Source organism: Lasioglossum baleicum, unplaced genomic scaffold, assembly GCF_051020765.1.
Source record: "Lasioglossum baleicum unplaced genomic scaffold, iyLasBale1 scaffold1802, whole genome shotgun sequence".
NCBI lineage: Eukaryota > Metazoa > Arthropoda > Insecta > Hymenoptera > Halictidae > Lasioglossum > Lasioglossum baleicum.
In genome coordinates this window covers 18-17,985 of record NW_027470861.1, presented here as the reverse complement: position 1 = coordinate 17,985, position 17,968 = coordinate 18, and the positions used below count along the sequence as shown (strand labels likewise).

Sequence of the window (17,968 nt, the reverse complement as noted above, 5' to 3'; positions counted from 1 at the left end):
ACACTTTTCTACAGTGAGGTATACGACCATTTGTTGGCCAGGGGTGGATGAAGGATAGTCAACAGCCTCGCAGATATATGGTCCTGCATGATCCATTTGGATATTTGGTATTTCTAGACGACCATTGATATCTCGACTTCCAGGAGGCAGAGGAAGATTATTTCCTCGTAGCCAACGCACTCTGGCTCGAAGAGGACCCTCATCACGACATTGGAAGACGACTTCACGACCTAATTTTCAAGATAACATTGTACTTTCTAAAGAAACTTCTCTTTTTTTTTACATTACATGTTATTCCTATTGAATTAATTGTAATATTTGTGTAAGTAACTTGTGTCACAAAGAAAGTTTTGTTGTGTCGAATTAAGGACAATTTCCTGAAAATGTTAAGCTGTAAAGTATTTATCTTCATTTGAATGTATTATCCCAACATGCAAATTGCATTTATTTAAAATTTTTAATTAATTAATATGAAGCACTGCACAGGTGTAAACGATTTTGATGCTATAATAATTAATGAATAAAATGATTCTCTTGCTTGATCACCCATAATACTGATGAATTATTAATTACATGTTTCATTATTTGCAAATACTTTACATTAAAATCTTACCTTGCTTCTCCGGGTCTGGTCAATGCAAGAGAAAGATAATCAAAACTCTTATTAATTAATGTTTCACATTTGTACCTAATTTACTATTTTATGTATGTATTTTGTGTATATGTAATGTATATGTAATACAGTAAACTGTTCATAAAACTCACTTTTTTTGATCACTTGTTCACTGGGATAGGTCTTTAAATTTAGTTGTTCTTCATCATGTTCCATATCTATACAGAACACATAAAAACGACAATATTAAATAATACAATGAAATTATAATCAATGAAATTAATTACATACAGCAGTTTTCTTCATCTGATCTATCTCTACATTCTGGTACTCCATTGCAGCGAGAGGATTGAGGTACGCAATCTTTGTCTTGTACACACATGATATAGCCTGCTGGACAACGGCCAGGCATTGGACGAGAACCAACTTGATCTGGTAAAATTCATATAAAAAATGTTAGTATAAAACATTTCTTTTAACAAGAAATATCAAATTTAACAAACAAATGTTAATAAGGTATAGAGTCTTACCACAATCTTCATCAGATCCATCAGCACAGTCTAAGAGACCATTGCATTTTTGGTCATTTTGGATGCAATCTCCATTTCTACATTGGAATTGGTCTTTGCCACAGCCTATAAATATAGTGAATATTGTAACAAATAAAATTGATGATTGTATTTTGAAAAAATAATCATATTTTAGAAATAGGAATAAGGCATAAAGGATCCATATAATTCTTAAATCTAAAATCTAAGGAACCAAAAAGAGCATGGATTACCACAGTACCTCAAATGCTAAAAGACAGACATAAAATGATTGATCTATATACAAAAATCAACACATACAGAAAACTAATAAAAAATAAATATTTAATAATTTCTAATGTATATTTTTCTGTGCGTGTTTGTTAATAATATCACTATAGAACGAGAAACTGCTAGACTATTATCTACAACACTTAAAACATTGTCTACTATTAGCTAATTCAAAAGAACTTCTTTTGTTACTTCTCTACTAGGTCAAAGATTTACTATATTTCATGCCATAACAAGATCTAAGAGATTCAACAGATCACATCAGGCAATGGATGCACTAATAATTTACATAGGGATGCGTTGAACACGTGATTGAATCATATAGAATTTATTCAATCTCTACTCGAACAACCTACATACTGCCTATTTGGCTGCTAACACAGACTGAAAGAGAAGTGCAGAGCCTAGAAAATCTGTGGCGTCCAATATATAAATGAAAATCTAATTTCATTCTCTATGATTAAAATCGAGCCATGAATGTTTGAACTAAAAATTATTTAAAAGTCGTATTTTACACAAGAACCGAGACAAAACGAGCCTGGAAATTTAAAGCTAAATTACTTCTGTTAGTAACATGACACATCGAAGTTACATTACAGGAAGTTCCCGGATAAGCGATCGCATTTTGCTTGAATAAATCAGCATACTTCTTTCAAGAAGTCAGCTCTACAGCATTTTTAAAATCAAAACCAGGATGGGTATTGTTGCTCAAGTTTTTCACGATAATGATTGAATTTTTTATTGATCGGCGGCCTAAAATTATTCCTTTTACCGGCGCATGGTACAGTTAAGTGGCCACAAGTAGATTCGTTTCGCGATCATTCATGTGGGAACACTAAATTAATCGATCGAATAAATACTACAATGTATACACTATTTAATTCAACAAATGTAATAGAATCGAATTGCAGTCACAAAGACATTGGAATGAAAGAAAGTAAAAAAAAAAAACGTGGACGCCAGCAGATCATCAAGGTCTGTCAGTGATCTAACCGAAGCAATACTGTTCGTCGGTAAAGTCGCGGCAGTCGTAGAAATGGTCGCAGTGGTGAGTTTCAGGGATGCAAGTGCCATCAGCACAAACAAAATCATCCGGAGCACAACTCCTCGGAGTGCTCAAATTAGCTGGCGCTTGATAATCCAGATTGTAACCCTTGCTAGCGTGGTTCTCGTAGGTTAGCCCTACCAGGGTGGTTCTATCCGACGTGTTTCTACCTAGAAGTAACCGAAACTAAACCACCTTGCACATCATTCCTTTCCTTTTACTGCTTTCTTAAACAATCATCCATCTCTGCCCTTTGGAATTTAACCCTGCAACTGCGATTACTTACTACTGCGATTCCAATTTCCTATCTCTGTAGGAGGATAGAAGCAGTCATCGTCTGACTAACTATTTGCAGTATTTTGTGTGTAATTTACAAGTGTACTTCAGACTGGCAATAAATAATTCACAGCCGTATTAGTTAATACTACGCAAGGTACAATTTAGGTTGACAACCAGTGTTTAATGCTCTACTGTCAGTCTGGTGTACAGTTTGAGGCATTTGCGATTGAGTTATAGTGCACGTACAAAACTCGGTGCGGCACAATTGGTTGCCTCTAGCAGGCAGTGGACACGATGTCACGGGCCCAAACATTGCGTGTGCACCTGGTGCGTTGCGTGATCTACTGGATCAAGTGTGCAAAACCGAAGAGCTTATATACAGGTAGTGGAAACGGCCACAAACATTGTCAGACATTAGACATCCTCATAAACTTTAACGGAAACTCGAGAAATATGTTTTTCATTCAAAATTCTGTTACAGCGACAGATTCTATAAAATGCCTACGGGAAGATATTTCTCAGAGAATCGATTAAGGCTTCGAAGATATTCAATCGAGTGAATGTAAATTCGAACTGGTCTCTACAGCCTTTTTCATCCACCTTGGGCCAGACTACATTTCCCTATGTGATGCCTAGGATACGTTTCTGCCGGTGCACACGTGTGTTGCTGCTTAATTTCTGTTCTTCAGCATCCTAAGCTCTTTTCCGGAGTACGCTTTCAACCCACCTCGAGGGCAATTTGCCTCGTCATCTTCGTGGGGGACAATCAATCCGTCGGTCGCAGACAGAGGATCGCGGAATGCAACTTCCATCGCGACACGTGAACTCATTCTCGTTGCATCCTGGTGATGGTGTTGCGACGACTCCGCCTGAAATTTTAACAATTTTTTTACTCATTTTATTCCACACCAATTACTCTAAAATAAATTTTTACTAAACAAAATGTCGACACCGAGTTAACGTTGATCAAGGATTCCTTATTTGCAGGGACATAGGGTAAAGAATTAATTAAAAATCATTTCTAGCGATCGTAGTTCTCGCTCTCGCCGCCAGATGGCCTCCAGGTTAAAGGAAATTCGAGGATTTCTCGCAAGTACTCGGTAAACTCTTCTTTCCTATATATACATATAACTTTTGATCTATTTTAATGATTATTCTGATTCAAATCACTTTTATCATAAAACTAGTCTGTAAAATAGGTGTTTTAGGGCTTATAAATTATTAAAATAAGAATCTCGAGAAAAATTGTAGGAAGAGAAAACTTGATTTTCCAAATAGAGCTCTTCGAAACGGGTTTGATAATCCCTTACCGCAATCACGTTCGTCGCTACCATCATGGCAATCGTTGTTATTGTCGCAGAAGAAGATTTTAGGGATGCATACTCCGTCGTCGCAGGGTTGCTGGTCAACGGGACATTCTGCAAAGACAAGCGGGGATAATTAACGAGAGAAAAGGCGATGTTTAATAAGAGCCCAAAAAGAAATTTGAAAAAAAGAAAAAACCAAAAGGAGAAAAAAGTAATAAAAATAAGACAGTGTGCCCGCTATCCTAAAGCCACCATCACCTAGTATAAAAATAATCTTCATGATGCCAAAAGGTTGGTACACATTCCTCCAAGGCACCGGAAGAAAGAAAAGAAGAGAAAAAACTCGACTGGACAGAGTTGGAAAGTGACAGAAAAAATGTACATAGAGAAAGATAGCTTCTGATCGATTCTCTCACAGTGCATTAATGGAATTAAATGAGAGGAGAGGAAAAGGTGGAATTAGAGAGGTCCGTGACAATTAGAGACGATCGATAGGACTGTCCTAGTCGAGATACAAGGATAAAATCGTCAAACACAAACAGCGTGCACACTGCCGGCTGTCATGCGACGTTTTAAAGAGCGCACGTGTACACTGATCCCATGGCTGACTTCTTTATGGCGTCGTGATAGATGTAGGTACACCTATTCGTAGAAAGTTATCGGTGAGATCGATATTCGAATACAAATGGAACTTTGCTGTCTCTTCGAGGTTTGACAAATTTCGATACGTGTCACGTCGCACTCTATCAGCTCAGTTCATAACTTCCTGCGTATTTAACCCCTTGACATAGAAATTAACACTAGATTTACGGGATCCTTGAATTTGATACATGGGTTGCTTCAATTATACGATATTAACAGATTTAATTAACTTATATCAAGTCTGTTAATATCGCGATTCTTTTCAAATTAAACCCATCGTTTGTTTTTTAAAGAAAATATCTGCTTTTCTTTACCCTAAATCTAACGGGGTCCGTAGAAATAGGTATACAAAAAAACCCCGTAAACCTAGTGTCAATTCGCAAATATCGCGTCTTAAATTATTATCTTCTCTCTACTGCATCGATGCAATTTCCGATTTTCCTCGTCACGCTCGATTTATCCGTTTCGCCAGTTAGAGTCTTTCGAGAGGAGAGAAAAGATAGGAAAATTTCAAATTTAACATTAGATTTACGGGCCCCGTGAATTTGACGGATGGGTTGCTTCAATTATACGATATTAACAGATTTGATTAACTTATATCAAGTCTGTTAATATCACGATTGTTTTCAAATTAAACCCATCCTTTGTTTTTTAAAGAAAATATCTGCTTTTCTTTACCCTAAATCTAACGGGTGTCCGTAGAAATAGATAACAAAAAACCCCTGTAAACGTAGTGTTAAATACACTGGATGCGATTGAAATATATTATTTTTATTTCGCTAAGTTGAATTAGAAAATGAGAGCTGAAAAGTAATAGATTTTTTTTCAAAAATATTGGATTCTTATTTCATAAAAATTATCTCTTGACATACAACGGAGAGAAATACTTAGCAAAGTCAAAGAATGGCCTTGAAATAAAAAACTCGTCATTGTATATTAATTTTATGGGAATTGTAATAGAATATATGATAATTTTAGACGATTCTGTAAATTATTATATCGACGTTGATCTTTCGGAATTTCATTCATGGTGGCAGGAAGTATTTTACCATGCAATTGTTATTACACACTGAACGATGAGCGCGAATGGTAATTTAAGATAATTTTTGACGCGATTCGACGGTATTTTCTTGTAAAATTAATTTTTCTCATGGAAAATGACGACTCGAACGTAGTGTACACGTGTGCTAAGCGCACATGTGCATCAATCGCCTACCTGCCACGGGAAAAAAGGAAAAGAAGAGGAAAGAAGCGAGTTAGTTGGCCAGAGATGCTTGTATCTCCTGTTTACTCACACTATCGCAGCTGCATAGCGATGGCTTTGACTTTGCTAAGTATTTCTCTCCATCGTGTGTCAAGAGATAAGTTTTACGAATCAATCTTATCAATGAAAATCCAATATTTTTGAAAAAATATATTCCTCTTCAGCTTCCAATCTCTAGTTCAACTTAGCGAAATAAAACAATACTTTTCAATCGCATCGAGTGTATTTAATTTGTGTGTCAACTACCAGCTTCGTCCTTTACTTTTCTATTTTTCGTCGCGTTTGAAAGAATTACATTTTCCTGTACTTAGAAACATTTATTTCAAGCCCCTTCTTCGACTTTGCTAAGTATTTCTCTCCATCGTGTGTCAAGAGAAAAGTTTTACGAATCAATCTTATCAATAAAAATGCAATATTTTTGAAAAAATATATTCCTCTTCAGCTTCCATTCTCTAGTTCAACTCAGCGAAATAAAACAATACTTTTCAATCGCATCGAGTGTATTTAATTTGTGTGTCAACTACCAGCTTCGTCCTTTACTTTTCTATTTTTCGTCGCGTTTGAAAGAATTACATTTTCCTGTACTTAGAAACATTTATTTCAAGCCCCTTCTTCGACTTTGCTAAGTATTTCTCTCCATCGTGTGTCAAGAGATAAGTTTTACGAATCAATCTTATCAATAAAAATGCAATATTTTTGAAAAAATATATTCCTCTTCAGCTTGCATTCTCTAGTTCAACTTAGCGAAATAAAACAATACTTTTCAATCGCATCGAGTGTATTTAATTTGTGTGTCAACTACCAGCTTCGTCCTTTACTTTTCTATTTTTCGTCGCGTTTGAAAGAATTACATTTTCCTGTACTTAGAAACATTTATTTCAAGCCCCTTCTTCGACTTTGCTAAGTATTTCTCTCCATCGTGTGTCAAGAGATAAGTTTTACGAATCAATCTTATCAATAAAAATGCAATATTTTTGAAAAAATATATTCCTCTTCAGCTTCCATTCTCTAGTTCAACTTAGCGAAATAAAACAATACTTTTCAATCGCATCGAGTGTATTTAATTTGTGTGTCAACTACCAGCTTCGTCCTTTACTTTTCTATTTTTCGTCGCGTTTGAAAGAATTACATTTTCCTGTACTTAGAAACATTTATTTCAAGTCCCTTCTTCGACTTTGCTAAGTATTTCTCTCCATCGTGTGTCAAGAGATAAGTTTTACGAATCAATCTTATCAATAAAAATGCAATATTTTTGAAAAAATATATTCCTCTTCAGCTTCCATTCTCTAGTTCAACTTAGCGAAATAAAACAATACTTTTCAATCGCATCGAGTGTATTTAATTTGTGTGTCAACTACCAGCTTGGTCCTTTACTTTTCTATTTTTCGTCGCGTTTGAAAGAATTACATTTTCCTGTACTTAGAAACATTTATTTCAAGCCCCTTCTTCGACTTTGCTAAGTATTTCTCTCCATCGTGTGTCAAGAGATAAGTTTTACGAATCAATCTCATCAATAAAAATGCAATATTTTTGAAAAAATATATTCCTCTTCAGCTTCCATTCTCTAGTTCAACTCAGCGAAATAAAACAATACTTTTCAATCGCATCGAGTGTATTTAATTCGTATTTCAAGGGGTTAATCACACCGGAATCGATTCGATAAACTGCCAAAATACCGAGAATTAATGCACGTTCCATTGGTATTCTTGTATGCGTGTGTTTGAAGAGTGGTAAGTAGGAAAATTCTACTATGCAGTACGATAACTCCGTGAACTACGTCCTCCCTAGGGAGCCAGAGTGTGTAATGTACTTTCCAAAAGCTACAGGAACGTTTAAACGGTATCAAACAGAAAGATCTAGGCAAAAGGCGACGCCTCGTAAATCTAAGGCTATGGTGTACCATATAAGTGAGAGAACGAGAGAGGTTTGAGGGTCACATACACTAGGTTTGATCAAAAGTTCCCTGAACTTAACACTAGATTTATGGGACCCGTGAATTTGACGGATGGGTTGCTTCAATTACACGATATTAACAGATTTAATTAACTTATATCAAGTCTGTTAATATCGCGATTCTTTTCAAATTAAACCCATCGTTTGTTTTTTAAAGAAAATATCTGCTTTTCTTTACCCTAAATCTAACGGGTGTCCGTAGAAATAGGTATACAAAAAAACCCCGTAAACCTAGTGTCAATTCGCAAATATCGCGTCTTAAATTATTATCTTCTCTCTACTGCATCGATACAATTTCCGATTTTCCTCGTCACGCTCGATTTATCCGTTTCGCCAGTTAGAATCTTTCGAGAGTAGAAAAAAGATAGGAAAATTTCAAATTTAACATTAGATTTACGGGCCCCGTGAATTTGACGGATGGGTTGCTTCAATTACACGATATTAACAGATTTAATTAACTTATATCAAGTCTGTTAATATCGCGATTCTTTTCAAATTAAACCCATCCTTTGTTTTTTAAAGAAAATATCTGCTTTTCTTTACTCTAAATCTAACGGGTGTCCGTAGAAATATATACAAAAAAACCCGTAAACCTAGTATTAATAACTCAGGGAAATAAAACAGCGTTGTTTCAACGAACAACGCTAAACTTTCTTTCAATGCTAGTGTATGTAAATAAGAAATCTCATCGATTCGTAGATTTATTCAGGATCCCGTGTACGTGCGCTGTGCAAGACTTATAATCTAATAAATAGACCAGAATGGAAGAAAGACATATATATATATAAATATGTATACAAGTATAGATATAAATTTAAATATATATAAATATAAATAAATAAATACGAGTATCGTGATATTTATTTATTTATGCATATACACAATCAGAGCGAGAGGAAGAAGTAGTATGTACATATTAAGGTCAGGCAACCTGTGCTGAAAGAGATGAAAAGTAGACGAAAGAGAGAGAAAAAAACAAAAGGTAAAACAACGGTGTGACAAAGAGCAAGAATGGTACAAAAGTAAGACAGACAGAAAATTCGAGCAATAGAAGAGAAATTCTTTTGCAAAACGCATTTTTCAAAGTATCCACGATTAAAACGGGTTGAAAAAGTTTAGAAACGGTTTTCTAAAAGGATGTCGCGCTGAAACAAAGAAAGATCTTGATAATTGTTAATTAAACGAGGCTACAGAAGGAGCTAGATTGCTCGGAATTAGATTTCTGATACGAATCATCGTCGCGTGAAAGATTTTAAACGAGAGTGCGTTTAATAATAATCGCGATGGTTTCTCAGCCGGAGATTTCTGCTTGAAAATTGTTTCAACGATGAAAATTCAAATGTCCCTTTGTAGGGTTTATTTAGGCTGGGATATATTTCGAGGGAAAAAAACGCGAAATAATTTGCGGGGCGAGTTAACCGAGGGCGATTCACGGGAAAACGCGAGTCCAAAAACGCGCGATACATATTTTTTCCCTCGAGTTTCCGTTCTCAAGAAAAACGACTTGAAAGTCGGTCGCGAGTGCGTGCTTTTAGCACAGAAACTGCAGTGGTTCTCAATCAAAACGTTTTTTCCAAACGTTATTTTTTTCAGGCTTTTTCAATCGATAGCTTGCTTATACGATTCTCTGATAAATTACACGCGAAACTCGCTTTTGTTCAAAATTCACCTTTGAGTAAATTTAATTTTAATTAAACGCGTTAAAATCATTTAGAAAAAAAAGTAGAAGATTCAACGGTATCGTGACAGATTGGTTAACGAAAGAGGTGGAGATTGAAGATTTTTGATTTGGTATAAAGAGGATTGATTGGTACGATTCAAAAATTTGTGTTATTGCGAATAGAGGAACTAATTTTTTCGAATTTTTTAACTATACATTTTTTCAATATACTTTTCGCCAAATTTCGTTTGGAAATTTTGACGGGATAGATTTTTGATTTGGTATAAAGAGAGGATTGATTGGTCCGATTCAAAAATTTGTGTTATTGCAAATAGAGGAAATAATTTTTTTGAATTTTTTCACTATACATTTTTTCAATATACTTTTCGCCAAATTTGGTTTGGTAATTTTGACGAGATAGAAGATTTTGTTAATACAAATAGAGTAACTAATTTCTTCGAATTTTTTTTACTACGTTTAACATACTTTTTGTCAAATTTTGTTTGACAATTTTGACGGGATAGAAGATTTTTGATTTGGCATAAAGAGAGGATTGATTGGTCCGATTCGAAAATTTGTGTTATTGCGAATAGAGGAACTAATTTTTTCGAATTTTTTCACTATACATTTTTTCAATATACTTTTCGCCAAATTTCGTTTAGCAATTTTGACGAGATAGAAGATTTTGTTATCGCGAATAGTGTAACTAATTTCTTCGAATTTTTTTTACTACGATTAACATTCTCTTTGTCAAATTTTGTTTGGCAATTTTGACGGGATAGAAGATTTTTGATTTGGTATAAAGAGAGGATTGATTGGTCCGATTAAAAAATTTGTGTTATTGCGAATAGAGGAACTAATTTTTCTGAATTTTTTTCACTACGATTAACATACTTTTTGTCAAATTTTGTTTGGCAGTTTTGACGAGATAGAAGATTTTTGGCCAGGTATAAAGAGAGGATTGATTGGTCCGATTCAAAAATTTGTGTTATTGCAAATAGAGGAACTAGTTTCTTCGAATTTTTTTTACTACGATTAACATACTCTTTGTCAAATTTTGTTTAGCAATTTTAACGAGATAGAAGATTTTGTTATTGCGAATAGAGGAACTAATTTTTTCGAATTTTTTTTACTACGATTAACATACTTTTTGTCAAATTTTGCCTGGCAATTTTGACGAGATAGAAGATTTTGTTATCGTGAATAGAGTAACTAATATCTTCGAAATTTTTCACTATATATTTTTTCAATATACTTTTGGCCAAATTTCGTTTGGTAATTTTGACGAGATAGAAGATTTTTGGTCAGGTATGAAAGGAGGATTGATTGGTCCTATTCAAAAATTTTTGTTGTAACGAATAGAGTAATAAATTTCTTCGAATTTTTTCAATATACTTTTCGTCAAATTTCGTTTGGTAATTTTGACAAAATAGAAGATTTTGTTATATCGAATAGAGTAACTAATTTCTTTGAATTTTTTGACTATACATTTTTTCAATATACTTTTTGCCAAATTTCGTTTGGTAATTTTGACGAGATAGAAGATTTTTGGTTAGTTATAAAAAGAGAATTGATTAGTCCAATTCAAAAATTTGTATTATCGCGAATAGAGAACTAATTTTTCGATTTTGTTGTCTCTACATTTAACACACTTTTCTACAAATTTCGTTTAACAATTTTGACGATATAGAAGATTTTTGGTCAGGTATAAAAAGAGAATTGATTGTTCCAATTCAAAAATTTGTTATCGCGAATAGAGTATCTAATTTCTTCGAATTTTCTCACTATCTATAAAACACTTTTCTCCAAATTTCTTCGTCAAATTTTGACGAGATGAATTGCCCGGTTCGAAAACTCAAAAAATCTCAAATTCGGCAAAATTAACTCCGCAAAAAATCCAGCTGAGAACCACTGAGACCCGGGAAAAGGCGCGCCTTTCAAGTTCAATTCTCTCGAAAACAAAGTTTCTTACGAGTCGCATTCACCGGACATTTTTCTCGTATTTTCTCGTAAAGAATCGTTTTTACAATTTACAAAAGCCAAAATCCGGCGCTGTTGTTCCAAAACCACGGTATTGTCAACGGTCACGTGATAGTTTATAAACCTGTGCCTGAAAAATCCACATTAAATCAATCTTATCGCTTTAACCGATGCTCGATAGATATCTAATCTTCAAATCGAATCCGGACGAGACTCAATCATCGAAATCTGTATTCAGAGGAGAGAAATTCGTAGCTTCTGTAGCCTCGGTGGGTTTTCTCAGTTCTCGGACACACGAGGTCGGTTGGTTGCGACGTCGGGGTTCAATCCGAGACGAAACACGGTCGATGGAAACGAGATTAAGTCGCACGACTAGACAAGAGAAACCGAGCCGACGTTACTTACAGCTTTCTTAACCTCTTAGGTACGACACGAAACTATACAGCTTTCTTAACCGTTTAGGCAAGACACGCCACTATACAACTTTCTTAAACTTTCAGGTACGACAAGCTACTATAGTGGTTTTCGTGGATGTCATCTTTCAGAACGACGCGCCACTATAGTGATTTTCGTGGATGTCACTTTCCAGAACGTCGAGCTACTATAGTGGCTTTCGTGGATATCATCTTTCAGAACGACGCAACACTATAGTGACTTTTCGTGGTTGTCATTTTTCAAAACGACGCGCCACTATAGTAGTTTTTGCGGATATCATCTTTCAGAACGACGCAACACTATAGTAGTTTTCGCGGATGTCATTTCTCTGAACGACGCGCCACTATAGTTACTTCCGTGGATATCATTTTTCAGAACGACGCGACACTATAGTGATTTTCGTGGATATCATCTTTCAGAACGACGCGTTACTATAGTGATTTTCGTGGATGTCACCTCTCTGAACGACGTGACACTATAGTGACTTTCGCGGATATCATCTTTTAGAACAACGCGCCACTATAGTAGTTTTCGCGGATGTCATTTCTCTGAACGACGCGCCACTATAGTTACTTTCGTGGATATCATCTTTCAAAACGACGCAACACTATAGTAATTTTTCGAATGTCATCCCTCGGAATGACGAGACACTATAGTTACTCTCGTGGATATCATTTTTCAGAACGACGCGACACTATAGTGATTTTCGTGGATATCATCTTTCAGAACGACGCAACACTGTACTGATTTTCGTGGTTGTCATTTTTCAAACGACGCGCCACTATAATCGTTTTCGCGGATATCATTTCTCTGAACAACGCGACACTATAATCGCTTTCGCAGATGTCATTTCTTTGAACAACGCGTTACTATAGTGATTTTCGTGGATGTCACCTCTCTGAACGACGCGACACTATAGTGGCTTTCGTGGATATCATCTTTTAGAACGACGCGCCACTATAGTAGTTTTCGCGGATGTCATTTGTCTGAACGACGCAACACTATAGTTACTTTCGCGGATATCATCTTTGAGAACGATGCGCCACTATAGTTACTTTTGCGGATATCATCTTTCAGAACGACGCGCCACTATAATCGTTTTCGCGGATATTATTTTTCAGAACGGCGCACCACTATAGTTACTTTTGCGGATATCATCTTTCAGAACGACGTGCCACTATAGTTACTTTCGTGGATGTCATTTCTCTGAACAACGCGCCACTATAATCATTTTCACGGATACTATCTTTCAGAACGACACACCACTATAATCGCTTTCGCGGATGTCATATTTCAGAACGATACGTCATTGTAGTGGTTTTCGCGGTTGTCATCACTCTGAATGACGCGCCACTATAGTTACTTTCGCGGATATCACCATTCAGAATGACGCGTTACTATAGTGGCTTTCGTGGATGTCACCTCTCCAAATAAGGCGCCACCATAGTGATTTTCACGGATATCATCTTTCAGAACGACGCGCCACTATAATCGTATTCGCGGATATCATTTTTCAAAACGACATGTCACTATAGTTACTTACGCGGATGTCATTTCTCTGAACAACGCGTCACTATAGTTACTTTCGCGGATATCATCTTTGAGAACGATGCGCCACTATAGTAGTTTTCGCCAATGCCATCTCTTTCAACGACGCGACATTATAGTTACTTTCGCGGATGTCATTTCTCTGAACAACACGTCACTATAGTTACTTTCGCGGATGTCATCTCACTGAACGACACGTCACTATAGTTACTTACGCGGATGTCATTTCTCTGAACAACGCGTCACTATAGTTACTTTCGCGGATATCATCTTTGAGAACGATGCGCCACTATAGTAGTTTTCGCCAATGCCATCTCTTTCAACGACGCGACATTATAGTTACTTTCGCGGATGTCATTTCTCTGAACAACACGTCACTATAGTTACTTTCGCGGATGTCATTTCTCTGAACGACACAACACTATAGTTACTTTCGCGGATGTCATTTCTCTTAACAACACGTTACTATAGTTACTTTCGCGGATGTCATCTCACTGAACGACACAACACTATAGTTACTTTCGCGGATGTCATTTCTCTTAACAACACGTTACTATAGTTACTTTCGCGGATGTCATCTCACTGAACGACGCGCCACTATAACGGTCTTCGTGGATGTCATCTTTCAGAACGACGAGCTACTATAGTGGTTTTCGTGGATATTTCTCTGAACAACACGTTACTATAGTTACTTTCGCGGATGTCATTTTTCTGAACGACGCGGTACTATAGTGTCTTCGTGGATGTCACCTCTCAGAACGTCGAGCTACTATAGATAGTAGTTTCCGTGGATATCATTTCTCTGAAATAGCTACTATAGCGATTTTCGCGGATATCACCTCTCTGAAGTACACGTCACTATAGTTGCTTCCGTGGATGTCATTTCTCTAAACAGCACATCACTATAGTAGCTCACTCTAGTACTTCACTCGTTCACCATTTGTACTAAGTTTTAAATACGGTACTCCAATATAGCGACCTCCGTGGATGACATCAATTACAACGGCATGTCACTATAGTGACGTTTAAACCCTCTATTTTTACAGAACGTTACTATAGTAACATTCGTGGATAGCACTATTTTTCACAGTATTATACGTTCTTTCCTTTATTTCTCATTTGCTTCGTCCAAACCACGTTAATTTGAATTATTCATTTAGAACTCTATTCCCACGTAATGTCGTAATGAAAATCGTCACGAACAATACTCCATTATAGTGTCATTTAGACTCTTTATTTTTATAAAACTCTACTATAATAGCTTTCGTGGATAGTATTACACATTTTATACTTTATTTCTCTTTTGTTTCGCCTAAACCACGTTAATTTATTCATTTAGAACTCTATACCCATGTAAAGTTATAGTGTAAATAATGAACGGTCGTCATTATAGTGTCATTTAGACCGTTTATTTTTACAAAACTCTACTATAGTGGCTTTTGAGGATACTCTTACACATTTTATGCTTTATTTCTCATTTATTTCCATTCGTGTCGTGCCTAAAAGTTTAAGATCGATATACAAGTGTCTTAGATCCTAATCAACCGAGTCATTTAATCACAATTTTTCTATTTTCCGATTTTCTTAACCACTCGTCATACTTTGACGAATTCTAAGATTAATTTGTCATCTTGAAAACCGTCGTGCAACCAACCAACGTTCTCGTACGCATCGATTTCCATTTTCTAGCTTCTTCTTCTTCCCTTAAGCATCTCTCTTACAAACCAACGAGTTCCATTTCATCTATTATACATTTTCTTTCCACGTTATCCTTTTAATTTCTTCCCAGGATGCTCCTCGAGAAGAAATAAGCTCAAAGAGAATGAAAATCTTGCGTACGAGGTCGAAAAAGGATGTTAAGAGATTTTTGGATCGATGGAAAAGAAGTAGAGGTGTGTTATAAAAGCTTTGAAGGTCCTTTTTTCCCCAAAAATAGTCGGCTTCTTCTTCATGCGAAGCGATACCGCAACGTCGAGACCCAAAACCGTGGAATAATTCATCAAGATGCGATTCTCGGCTCAATCCGGAAGAGGAAAGAAGAATGGAGATAAAATCGATCCAAGAGGAAGCTAAATCGCGTTACAGGCTGAGTTATTATCGATTTCGAGTAGTAATTGGTTAAATACGGCAGTTTGAAACTGTGTTCTGCGAATTAGGAAGCTTCTTTTATGGAAGTCAGTTTCCTAAATATAAATTGGCGAAAAATGAGGGAACGCGGTTGTAAAAAAGCTCCTCGCAGCGCACTATGCTTCTTGCATTATGAAAAATAGAACGCAGCTGGGCCTTTGCAGTGGTTCTCATCGCAGTTTCAGTGAGCTTAGATCAAGCGAGGAATATTTATAAAAAGATTCAGCGTTTGAGTACCAAAAAGTATTGGAAAAATTGTCGAAAAGATCGTATAATAATAATAAATAAAAAATAAGTACGAGAAGATGCAAGACTTTGTTTATTTTATATCGATGAATACTAAGAGATCAATTTTTGGATTAGATTTAGAGGAAAATTGTTTTTGATAATTTCGTTTCAAGTATGAATTTTTATGTCTTCTTAAAACCGATATGACTATATAATAGTTTCACATCAACAAAGAAGTACACAAAAAAGAAAAAATAAATGAACAACTACTCACTATTGTGTTTCAATCTGAATGAATGTAGGGAAAAATTTCGTCAAAAGAAGTTTGAACGTTCACCGAAATTGTAAAAACAAAATAAAAAGAATAATTTTTGGTAGTTCCAGTGTTAAGAAACGTTTCTTTTCATTTCACCCTTCGTACTCATAATTGTGTTTATATTTGGATTCTGAAAATAGTCAAAAATTTCGTCAAAAACAATATACATATTCTCCGAAATTGTAAAAATAAAATATCCAAAAAGAGTCATTTTCAACCCTTTGTCCTAGTATTAAAAAATGTTTTTTTTCACTTCATCATTCGTAGTGTAATCGTACGAAGAAAATAAATAATAATTCCAAATTGTGTTTCGATCCGAATTTTGAAAATAGTCAAAAATTTCGTAAAAGCAATCTATATATTCTCCGAAATTGTAAAAATAAAATATCCAAAAAGAGTCATTTTCAACCCTTTGTTATAGTGTTTAAAATGTTTTTTTTTTTTTCATTTCATCATTCGTAGTGTAATCGTACGAGGAAAATGAATAATTATTCCAAATTGTGTTTCGATTCGAATTTTGAAAATAGTCAAAAATTTCGTCAAAAGCAATCTATACATTCTCCAAAATTGTAAAAATAAAATATCCGAAAAGAGCTATTTTTAATAATATCAGTGTTAAAAAATGTATCTTTTCATTTTATTTCATCGTTCGTAGTGTAATCGCACACAAAAAAAAAGAAAAAAATGAGCAACTACTCACAATTGTGTTTCGATCCGACTGAAAGCAAAGAAAAATTTCGTCAAAAGAAATTTGGACGTTAACCAAAATTGTAAAAATAAAATAAAAAGAATAATTATTGGTAATTCCATTGTTTAAAAATATTTCTTTTCATAAAACAGTTGGTAAATAATTAACTACGTGTACAAATCAGCAATTAATCGAAATACATCTTGTTCCATCATGAAAACGAGAATGAGAACCACTGGTAGATCGATTTGTCGCGTTGAAATTTACAAATTCTCTCGTATCGACCGTCGATCAATCTTGAAAGGATTCTCCACGGATATAAACAGCCTGTAACGCGAATCGGCCCTTTAAACGAGAGATAAAAAGAAGACAGAGAGACAGATAGATAAAGATAGATAGAGAAAAGTGGCGATCGTACGGCAGTTCATCTCGTCGGAGCCGTCCCAACAATGTCGCCGGCCATCGCAACGTCTCTTACTGTCCACGCACAATCCGTCGTTGCATCGAAACATTCCAGCCGGACATTCCTTTACTACAATAATCCCCGAAAAACGGCCGGACGGTTCTCCATTAGAGCGTCTCGTGCAATGAAGAGCGATTAGCGGAAAAATCACCTTACCGACAGAGTCCATCTGATTTCTTTTAATTACCGTCCGTCGATAATTAACTCTTTTTATCGCGCATTTAGATGCAGCGGAAAGTTCTGTCCGATAATTTCGTTATGAGGATGAATATGTAACTCTTCTTTTGAGTTATGTGTATTTTTTCTTCGAAAATGGGATTTAGAAATGATACGATTTAGAAATTGATAAGATTTAGAAATTGCTAAGATTTAGAAATTCCTGAAATTTAGAAATTGCTAAAATTTAGAAATTCCTAAGATATAGAAATTACTAAAATTTAGAAATTACTAAGATTTAGAAATTTCTGAGATTTAGAAATTGCTAAGATTAGAAATTGCTAAAATTTAGAAATTCCTCAGATATAGAAATTGCTAAAATTTAGAAATGACTAAAATTTAGAAATTACTAAGAGTTAGAAATTACTAAAATTTAGAAATTGCGA

General features: G+C 35.3%; 1 protein-coding gene across 1 annotated transcript in view; it reads right to left on the bottom strand.

The window, feature by feature from the left end:
* Positions 1-17,535, bottom strand: part of LOC143220992 (basement membrane-specific heparan sulfate proteoglycan core protein-like) — a 29,578-nt gene extending 12,043 nt beyond the window's left edge. Inside the window, 10 exon segments of the mRNA XM_076446535.1 lie at positions 3-230; positions 614-628; positions 766-831; positions 905-1,045; positions 1,144-1,248; positions 2,425-2,646; positions 3,483-3,516; positions 3,518-3,624; positions 4,066-4,173; positions 17,322-17,535. Coding sequence (XP_076302650.1) covers positions 3-230; positions 614-628; positions 766-831; positions 905-1,045; positions 1,144-1,248; positions 2,425-2,646; positions 3,483-3,516; positions 3,518-3,624; positions 4,066-4,173; positions 17,322-17,535 — 1,240 coding nt within the window.
* Positions 17,536-17,968: the final 433 nt, after the last annotated feature.